Raw genomic sequence first — 11406 nt, 5'->3', positions numbered from 1 at the left:
ATGGCTTCAGGAAGGAAGATTCAGACACAAACTTCAACCATGTTCCTATTGGAAGCAGAAACCCATTTTCAGTGTTTTAGCAACATCTGAGTAGCCCTATTTTGGTAAATAGCCCTGATCAGAAATTAGGACTGAGGTAGCGGTTTGGGAATCGCTGCTGCCGCCATGTAAATTGGAGGTGAACTTCGTGACGTGGCCTACCTTTGGCTGCTTTTGGAGCTGAAGGAGTTATTGGACCAAGCTCACCAGGGAGGTGGGCCAAGGGGGGGGGGTTAGGGGGGGTCAGGAAGGTTGGAGAACTAGAATGAGGCTTCACCTTACCCCACCCCTTTATTGAGATCCTTTTTTTTTTTTAAGGATTATTTTCCATTTTAAAACTACGAAATAGATTTTATATGTTCTGCCATAAACAAAAACAACCAATAAGCCCGGACTCTACATAAACCAGCGGTTCTCAACCTGTGGGTCGCGACCCCTTTGGGGGTCGAACGACCCTTTCACAGGGGTCACCTAAGACCATCGGAAAACACATATATAATTACATATTGTTTTTGTGATAGCAACGAAAATAATTTTATGGTTGGGGGTCACCACAACATGAGGAACTGTATTACAGGGTCACGGCATTAGGAAGGTTGAGAACCACTGAAGCAAACTGAGAACAGCTATTTTCAGAAAACGTGATAAACTGTCTTACAAACATAAGCCGTCTGGTTTTTAAAATAAAACTTTTAAAAACTCAGAGGTCTTCAGGTGGCACATACCAGACAACTTGGAGGAGGAAACAGAATATGTGGGTACGACTCTCACATTGTTGAAAACCTGGTTTTGCTGAGGGCAAAGGCCTGTTCCATGACTCCTAAGTTTATATAGGTTGGCTTGGTTTTTTTTCTCAAGAAAAAAAAACAAACACGTAGGAAGGAGGCACCAATGACTCGAGAGACAACGAGGGGATCCTGGCAAAGAGTTTCCTTTCAGACACAGGTTAGGAGCTGCTTCGCCAAATCCTGGCCCGTGCTCACTGCTCACACAGGTCACCTTCTCAAGGGGCCCCTTGCTGCCTGGGTCTTTGTTACTTCTGATTCCAGACCCTCTCAGAGCAGGTGAACTGAGCAGGTGCATGAGATCAAACATGAGGACTGAATATCTCTGCTAAGATAGAACTTGCCATGTCCTGGCCATCTCAGAAATCCAACTATTGTTCCCATGCAGTCAGATGACTTGTTTTTGTACTTTATTTTTAAGAACCATGCCTTCAGATTTAACTCTTTATTAACCTACAATAAGTTTAAAATGCCCTAAATTTCTACTTTGTTATAACCTCTCTGGCTTCTACCTTTGAAGTATCTGGGAAGGACACAACGAGGAATTTGAAATTGAATGTGTTCTAAATGTGAAATTGCTTCGTGGGGGCAGCATCTGCCTTCGTGTGCTGGGCAGGCGGCACAGCAGACCGGGGGGCTTGGCCCCTGGAGGCCCGTGGCCACTCGAGATTCATCCTTTGGAAGATCTGCATCTTCCTCGCCGCCCCTTCTCTCCACAATTTGCGTCAGTTCTTTTACCCTCAAAGAAGATAAGCTCCCTGTTCGGGTCACGAGATGGAGCATGAGATAGAGAGCCTATTTGGAAAAAAGCCTGTAATTCTTTCAGATTCTCTAGGGGGTTTTCTCCACTTGTGGTTGCCTTTTAGAATTATAATGCACCTTTTTCTTGGACTATGAAATAGACCAAGTTGACTTGATTTTTTTTCTTAGGACCGTTTTGTATTGATCTTTTTTTTTTAGCTACTGATACAGGTATTTACTTGTGATACATTTTCGTATGCACCTTGTACCTTGTAACAAACCTAACCTAATGATTCTCTAATTGTAGTTAACATGACCCGTTTTAATATATATATAGAATCTATATACATAAAAGGCTAATATGCTAACTGCCCATCTGGGTAATGACGTCACGTAGCAATGCCCAGCTTCCTCTCCCTAGCAACTAGCCTCCTTGGAGTTTCTTCAGCCCAGGAACACGACTTGCTTTATAGCCAGGTAGAAACATTTTAAATTGTAACCAAATGTCTGTGAAGTGTTTTCCCTTGCCTCATCTCCTTTGATCCTTACAGAAGTTCTGGAGTAGGTAGATAGGAGAGTCAGTGGAATCCTATTTTCTTTTCATTAGCCAGAAAATGGAGATTTAGAAAGTTTAGAAACTTGACCCAACTGAAAAAAAGTAAGAAATGGTGGACCTTGAAAATGACTTCAGGTTTTGTCACTGCGCAGAATATAGTCAAACACTGCTACAGTTAAATATTTTACTCTTTGTTCTCCCTGCGTGATCTATAATAATAATTTGCTTCGTGTTGATATTTATTGCTGTGTTGCTGACAACTACCTGAAAGAGAAGTTGGGGTGCTTCACTGGGCTGGAAAAAGTTTAGCTACATCAGAAAGCAGGTCTAATTAAGCAAGTTTATTCTATATCTATAAAAGGCTAAGTTGACTTGCACATGCGTGATACACATAAAGCTCTCGCTGACGCCAATCGCACGCATGTGTTTTGATCTGTCATGGTCAATCATGAATTTGGTTATCAGAAAGCAGGTCTAATTAAGCAAGTTTATTCTATATCTATAAAAGGCTAAGTTGACTTGCGCATGCGTGATACACATGAAGCTCTCACGCCAATCGCACGCATGTGTTTTGATCTGTCATTGTCAATCGTGAATTTGGTTGACACTTCTATTATAGAGAAAGGGTGAATAGTGATATTAAAATATTTCTTCTAATTAATTTCCTTTCAATGTACACAAATTCGTGCACCGGGCCACTAGTCTCTTATAATACTGCAAACCACTGTTTAAAACAGGTAGAGGGTTTGATAGGTGAGAAAAGAGTTGAGTGTAAAACAGAGTTTGTTTCTTTTAATATTTACTTTTTTTTTCTAGTTCAATTTCTATCACGTCACTTGTATGTAACTGCTAGATACTTGTAAGGTAGCGGACTCCTGCCTCCTAAATATGGGGTATAACTATCTTGTGTCAATTGATATCTACCATTATCTCTACAATTGTTGTAACAGGGAGTAAAGTTATAGTACCCTCTTGAAGCATGGCTCACATTAGTTAGTTATGTTAATAAGAACATTCTTACTCATTTCTGACTTCAGGAGAAAAACAAACCAGTTTATACTGTTAGCTCTCATTTATTGAGCTCTCACTATAGCCAGGTCACATTACATAGCCTTCAACACCAACTGCTGCCTCAGTTTTATGACACAAAAAATACTTTCCTATGAAGCATTTTTTAAGTATTCCACTAGATGGCAGCAGACCCTCTTGGAACAGAATGCGTCTTCAGTCCTGAAGCTCTGCAGATTCCCAGAGAGGGACTGTTTTTGTTTTGAGGAAATAGCAATGCACCTTTTCTGGATGTTTGGATGTATGGGAAATAGTGTTCTCTTGATTTTATGAAAAATGTAAGATATTCTCTAAAGTCACCTCTTTAGAAGTGAACAATGTAAAAATAATTTGTTCATTGTACCGTGCAGAGGTGCATCTTGATCTGATCCTACCTCCATGGATTATGTAAATTTTTTTTCAAGAAACTGTTTATGGTTATGTAAAGAATATGTTACTTAAGTTTCATGTTTCAAGAGTTATCTTTAAAGTTGGACATACAGCAATTAAAATTGAATATGACTATCCCATAAATTCACAATACCCAGGCTAGATAATAAAGTGAAACCCATTAGACTTGCTATGGAGAAATTAGGAGTGATTATCCATTTTTCCACATCACTATCCAGTTTGTCATCCACCTAGAAACTTCTTTATTTGACTGTAGTTGCTGCTCTACAGCTGGAAACAGGTGCAGTTTGTATTAGTACTTTCCCCTGAGTAGCCATTCCATGTTTCTCTGCCTTCATTCAACACTTTGACTGTTTAGAGTGATCCAGACTTTCAAACCAGGGTCCCCGTTGCTCCGGCTCACATGTTGTGTGATACTAACTGCTATGGTTAAAGATGGCAGTATTCACTAGTTCCCTCCAGCTGCTCTCTAAGATTGAAGTTCCTTCTCCTCTCACGTTGGTATGAGTTGGTATACCCTTACCTCCCATTAGCAACAACCTCAGTCAATGACATTATACTATCCCGTCACCAAATGGACAGATGCATTCTTCTACTCAGGTGAAGACATAGTTGTATTTCTGACTTGGATATTGTCTCTGTCACCTCCAGAGATGGAAGAAAATTTGCCGTGGGGTAATTTGGTATACATGTGAAATATTTGTCTTCAACTTTCACCCCTTAGTTCCCAAATCTAAGTTTTCTTTCTGGCTGTGGGTGGAACAGCACCCTGGAGTGGTTATCCTTTGAGAGCATAACGATCCTGTGGGACAGCTTTTGAAAATACACTCTCCCGGGCGACACCATCATTGAGCCTTCATTAGGACATTAAACGTTCTAGATAAAGGAGTTCTAGATAAAGGGATACTGGCAGGGCAATGAATCCCTGTGTCCTTGGAAGATCTGTTCATTTTTTTTTTCCTCTGTAATTAAGTGTCTTGCTCAGAAGCACTGGTGTGTGGAATACCATGATTGTGACTGATACATGGACTGGGAAGCTGGTAGAATCTTGGGGTGATCTACAGTGCTACTGTTTCAGTTAATATAAAATTCTGCCTCCACTAAGGTGGAAGGGGTATAATCATCTTGCCACTGGGTGGCTGCCTGATACCTCTAAGAATGATGTCATATCACGTATTTACATTTGCTTGCTGTTGCTACAAAGTGGTATGTAGCATTGCTGGTAATCATGTTAGTGTGAGAAAGGGGAAGTCCACGTTGATGAGCCTATATGTGGCTTTTATTCCTCTATTCCTAGTTATTTTCCCATTGAACAAATGCTATAGGAAGTGGGGTGAGGGACAAGCTGACTGGCATACGTAGAACAAAATGAAGTAAGAGATATACCAATGAGACTACGTAACACCTAATGCACAGTGGGCAGCTCAGGTTGCTTGGTTACCTACTATACCATTGTTTGCTTTTAATCCAGGGCTCAGTAGCAAGATCAGAACTCTTCCTCAAAAGGATCAATGGGTTTGCCAAAGAGAGTATGATTTAGCCTCAAGATTCTAAGGGACTCCTATGGGTATTTTTTTTCCTATTGGGTCTTAGGACTGGTTTTATACAGCATCCTGGTAATAAACAGGCATTTCAGTTACCATTGGATCAATGGGGTCATTAAAGCCATGTTGTGGAGCTACTTGTACTAGCACTTGAACTAGCTGGATTGCAGTTACTTTGGGGGAGTTGAAGCCAGAGCTGGCCACCTTTTGGGGCATTCAGTAAAATGGGTTAGAGCAGCATAATTCTCATCAAGCGCTGTTCCCTATTTGTATTGAGACTAAAGAAAAGCAATTTGTCATTTGCTTTGCAGGAGTATGTCAACAATCCATACAGATTAAGGGGCCAAGATTCATTCTTTACTGAGGGCCCTATATTTTCATGGAATTTAGCTTCTACCTGTTGGCATACTTACAACCTTCCCTGGCCCCTAAGTACATGTTACTTCTTGCTTTTCAGATCCTAAAAGCAGATATAAGCATTGTGTTGCCTAGTGTGGTGTCCTAAAGGAGGAGATGATCAATATCCTTGAAAACCGCTTATACTACAGAGATGTGAGCATATATAAACCAAGATAAAACTATTAAGGCTCACTGCTCTTCTGTCCAACTGAAAGCATACTCCTCCTGTTTTCTGTTTCTTTTAGGATAGAGCAAAGTGAAATTAAGTGGTATCAGCAGGTCTATGCAAGATAACAGAATTTGTGATGGTCTGTGGTAAATGTCCCATTTTGAAGAGCTTGTCAATTGGAGTCACTACCTGACTAGGGTTCTGCTAGCCATCATGACTTACCTTCTGCATCCTCCAGGCAGACCAATAAATGGGAATGGGAGGGGTATCACCACTCTCAGCTTGTCAGGGTTTTGGTGGCATTTCTGAGCAAGGACATAGGGACCGGAGTTGTTCTTGGTTCACCGTTTTGCTAGAGTGCGGAGCCACCAGGGGCTTTCAATTTTCTCTTCCTTTCCCTAAAACCTGTAGGCAGAAAGCATTAAAACGGGCTGCTGGGTCTCTCTGAAAAAAATAAACTAGGGGAATAACCACTTGGGGTATTTAGGCTCCCACTGAACTTCTTTTTTTGGTGGGCGATAGCTTTCCTTTTTTTAATATTATTTTTTTCAATTATCATTTACATTCAGTATTCTGTATTAGTTTCAGGTGTACAGCACAATGGTTAGAAAATCACATGCTTTCTTTTTCTTTAATTTTTTCTCACCTTACTGGGGATCAAACCCACAATGTAGGTATGTGCCCTATGGGGAATCTTACCCACAACCTTTTGGTGTATGGCACTCCAACCTGCCCATGGCTTAATACGACTTTTTAAAAAGACAAGAACCCTCTAGAGATGAGGTAAATGCCTGCCTTTATCCTATAGAGGTCTACACTTCAATTAGTCTGACCAATATACGTGAAAAAAACAAAAATAAAAAACAGCTTTAAACCTCTAAAAGATATTCCAAGAACATCTGTTGAGGTAAAAAGAAAATATGTAACTAATTGCAAGCAGCCATAAGTTAAAAACAGCAAACAAGAATTCTCTACTCTGCAACAGAAAAATCTGCCAAAATAAAAGCAAAAGAGATTCCTTTGAAACTAGCTGGGTGGTTAACAATTGCTATATGCTGTATGATTCCTCTTCAGTATTTATACTTTCCAAGTCTGATTTGAAAGTGTTGGTCATTACGTCATCCTCAGTGAACAAAAGTTATTCTGTGTTTTGGAATACAATCATTCACTTTATCCCATAAATAAATAATGACTATTTAAAAGCATTTAAGCTATATAAGTAAACCACTTATTTTAAATGAAAAGAACGGGTGGGTTGGATTGTTTTTCTCTAGTTCTTAAGATGGATTTTCAACTTATTTCTACTTGGCATTTCATGTATACACGTCAAACTATGTAACCTCCCCTATTGTGAAGAGCCTTTTTTTTTTAAAATTGCATTGGTATGTAACCTCCCCTATTGTGAAGAGCCTTTTTTTTTTTTTTAAATTGCATTGATCATAGACTTCTGGTTTGTGAGCTTAGCATGAATTTTAAATCCCTGATTTTTAACTTTTTTAAACCTATAGAAAAATAAAAGTATAGTATAGTGAGATTTTTATATACCTTCACCTGGATTCACCAATTGTTGAAATTTTCAACATTTGTTTACTATCCCTCACTCCAAATTCAAATTCTTCAATTGTCCCCACAATTTTTTATAGCAATTTTTTTCTGATTTAGAATCTAGTGAAAAATCACATTACCTTTTGCATGCTTTATTATTTTGGGCTCTTCCGTTCTTTAATTTAGAAAGCTCGCCTGCTTTTAATTTTTTTCCTTTTGTGGTATTGACATTTTAAAAGTCCAGGCCAATTTTTTTGTAGATTATCCCACAATGTAGATCAGTCTGATTCCTTTCTCATGATGAGATGCAGGTTAAATATTTTGGCAAGACAAACGCATAGGTCCTATTGTGACTTTCTTATCACATTGTCAGGAGGCTCTTTGTGCCAGTTTGTACCATTGGTGGTGCTAAATGTGATTATTCATTTTAAGCAACACATTTACCTATGATAACTTAGCTCTTTTATAATTAATGCCGTCTATGTGGTAGTAATTTCAGGTCTTGTGAATGTCCTGTGGTTTTCTCATCCTTTGATGATCTGCTTGAATCACTTATTACAGAGTAATTGAAAAATGATTTTTTTCTAATTCTGTTATTCCTCCCTCGTTTATTAACCATAATTCATTTACTTTATATTCCAATGAATTGTGTAATTGTTGCAATTATCTTCCTCACAATTTTTAAGTGAAAGTCCATGTGCCATTGTGCCAAATGTTCTGATGGGAGAGGCAAGAATATAATACTTTTGGATTGTAAGTGCAATTTGCTATGTTAATGCCCCCACACAATTTCCTCTTGAAAATTAATTCATTATCACTAATTAGATTCAAATAAACTATTTACTTCACTTTTTAAACCGTTTTCTATATTTATCTTTGTTTTTTCTAACTTCTCAATTGCTTATATTAATTGTTGCCCTACCATCTGTAACAATTATACATTTATTTTCCATCATAATAGCTGTGGAAATACAGAGGACACTGAATCAACTTGGAACACCTCAAGATACTCCTGAATTGAGGCAACAGCTGTAAGTATTTAATGAAACAAAAAGAAAAAGGAAGAATGGGAAAAATAACTGTTATATTCCTTTCATAGTGTGTAGTGTTATGCTTACTGGAGAAAACAATGGGAAATTAATAAGGTATTTCTGCTCCCCTATTTGTACCAAGCTTTTGTGTAAGTTTTTCCCTATTCAGAGTAGGCAGATGTTTGTTTGTTGTTTTTTTAAAGTTATGGCTTACCATATCAAAGCAGGACTTTATTAGTTACTTTTCTTATATATATTTTTTTCATTTTCCAGTTTTATTTATTTTAAAAATCTTTATTGTTGAAAGTATTACATATGTCCCCTTTGTCCCCCCATTGACCTCTTCTAGCCCGCCCACCGCCCCAAGTCTTCACCACCCTATTGTCAGTGAACATGGGTTTTCTTATACTTTTTAAATAGGTTGTTTTTTATGGCTTTTAAAAACTAGTACTCTAAGCTTCTCTGTGTGTGTGATATACTTCTTATGGCTATCCATCCCTACAGTGCTACAGTGACCAGATTTTTATTTGATTTAGATCGAATACATATCCAATATGAGCTATTCCCCAAAAGCTTATACCAACATACTTGAATTTCAGGAAGCATTAGTCTCTGTTAAAAAATATAACCTGTTTATATAATACATATTTCAGTGAATTAATATGCTGTTAGAAGAACAGCAGTTGTATTTTGTGGTGTTATAGATTTTACAGTGTTTTCTTATACATTTTCTCATCTGAACCTTATAAAATTGGGGTGAAATAAATCAAAAGAACTATTTTCATTTTGCTTATAAGGAAGACATGTCCACTTGGGGTTTGATGATTTGCCCAACATCATTCTGAACGTGAGTTTTAAATCTTAGCACAGACACAGCTGCAAATTTCAAGTAACATATATGTAATAAGTTACATGCCAAACAACATTGGCTCTGAAGGAAAAAAGGAGGAAGAAATTAAAAGATAGGTAATAATAATTCCCATTTCTTATGAATTACAATTTGAAGAATTTACAGTTATCTCTAATTTATATTGTACTTCTCTGTTGTGTATAAATGTCAGAGTGGTAAAAATGCCCTAATCTAAATAATAAACCATCATTTATTAGAATGAAGTAAAATGAAATAGAAACACATAATTCTTAATAGTTACAATATTTTGCTAACATTAAAAGCAGAGATTCTGAATCTGTAGATATCATTAAAGTGTTCTTTTTAGAATTTTAATTATATGACTTTTTCTAAAGATTTAAAAAGGCATATTAAAAATAGGGTACTCAGGAAATATTTACAAATAGGTATAATTCTTATTGGTCAAGTGCAGATATCTGTATGTAAACATATTCTTCTGTAGTATCTTGTTATTTTAAAGGATCCTAAGTGGTGACTAATACGTGTTTAAAATGAGAAATGTCATATAATATGTATGAGAGGTACCGATGTTGTAATTTATAAAGCATCACATGAATACTAGCTTTTTTTAGTGTCATGTTCTTTAGTTAGAAATCTTTTAACTTTATAAGCTAGCTAGCAAGTTGGTTGTGGATACTGATATAATTTACTGCTGTTATTGTGGCCTGTTCACTGTGGAAAAACGCTATTTTTTTCAGCAGCAAACTTAAGTAATAGTAAATTTGTAATATTACTTACTACCTTTTCCCTTTTTCTCTTTTTAAGTATTTGTAGGACATAAATTCCCAGGTAGAGAAATATGAGAGGCCAGATGTACCTTAAGACCTGAGAACTGGGCAAAGTTTAGGGCAACAAATCCTCTTTACTAATTGATGACCTCCCAACTCTGGAATACAGATAAAAGGCTCCCACACCCCCAGTGTCTCTAGTTGGCTTGAGTCATCTTCTTTTCTAAATACTACTGATAGTTATTTCTCAAAGTTTGGTTACACTGGTGACATGCCCACAACCAAGGTATATGCCCTTGACCGGAATCGAACCTGGGACCCTTCAGTCCACAGGCTGACACTCTATCCACTGAGCAAAACCGGTTAGGGCAAGAACTTTCCATGTCATATTTACTCAATATTTATCAAAGAATAGCCTCTGACAATTTTACTTTCATACAGAAATTCTGAGGTAGTCTGTAAAAAGTGATTTTTATAAAACTATCCATCAGGATTAATTCAAGTGGCAGAGTCATAGCTTAATGAAATATATTTATCCTTTCTCTATAATCTGTGTTTCTTTCTTTAGGCAACAGAAGCAGCAGTATACTAACCAACTTGCTAAAGAAACAGATAAGTACATTAAAGAGTTTGGATCTCTGCCCACCACCCCCAGTGAACAGGTACCAAGCTTTTAAAACACATTGTTGATGCATTGAATGTGAAAGGAATCCAATGTCTTATGGGATCTTTGAACTGTTACGCTAGAAAGGAAATTAGGAGGGGGGGATATTCTATTTGAGCTTAGTTCACAGAACACAAAACTATATTTAATTGCCCAGGTAATATCCTGTGGTTCAATAAAGCAAAAATTATTTCCATGCAGTTGCCCTGACCCATAATTAAATAAGTACTCAGAAAATGCCTCCTGAGTAATTGTTTCCTGGCCTTCCAGGACCGACCTCACATAACATGCGCACATTCAAGATGTGAGGTGTCCTAAGGGCACATATGTATTTCCTTGCTTACTTAGTGGATGTTGTTAGTTAGGTAAAAGTACAAGGCTTTATTTTCCTTAAAAGAAAAAAAAAAGAGAAGTACTTTAAAATAACCTCAAAATCATGACCCAGACTTCAGGATGAAAATTCGAGGTAAGGACTTCAGCATTATGGACTTTTTGCCTCAAGGTAAATTTATACAACTTTTGAACATATTGTCAGAATGTTATTAAGAATCCATGAGTAAGACCCTGTAATTGGAGAGTGAGCGAGAATTTCAGAATTAAATAAAGAGCCAGCTAGTGGTGAAACTGCTTTTACAAATTCTGTAGAACTTCACAGCTTGATTCTAGTAGGTTTTTATTCCCCTTTCCTCTAGCGTCAAAGGAAAATACAGAAGGACCGCTTAGTGGCTGAGTTCACAACATCACTGACAAACTTTCAGAAGGTCCAGAGGCAAGCTGCTGAGAAAGAGAAAGACTTTGTGGCCCGAGTGAGAGCCAGTTCCAGGGTATCTGTAAGTA

At 37.5% G+C, this 11406-nt stretch overlaps 1 protein-coding gene across 2 annotated transcripts in view; it reads left to right on the top strand.

Moving 5' to 3' along the window:
- STX7 (syntaxin 7) overlaps positions 1-11406 on the top strand; it is a 39489-nt gene that overhangs the window by 16945 nt on the left and 11138 nt on the right. For both annotated transcript variants that reach the window (XM_005859011.2, XM_005859012.2), the window contains exons 3-5: positions 8198-8267; positions 10474-10567; positions 11262-11399. In XM_005859011.2, coding sequence (XP_005859073.1) covers positions 8198-8267; positions 10474-10567; positions 11262-11399 — 302 coding nt within the window. The remainder of the gene's footprint in view (positions 1-8197; positions 8268-10473; positions 10568-11261; positions 11400-11406) is intronic.

This window comes from Myotis brandtii, unplaced genomic scaffold, assembly GCF_000412655.1.
Source record: "Myotis brandtii unplaced genomic scaffold, ASM41265v1 scaffold123, whole genome shotgun sequence".
Taxonomy (NCBI): Eukaryota; Metazoa; Chordata; class Mammalia; order Chiroptera; family Vespertilionidae; genus Myotis; species Myotis brandtii.
The sequence above is the reverse complement of the archived record's forward strand: the minus strand, read 5'-3'. Positions and strand labels throughout refer to the sequence as shown.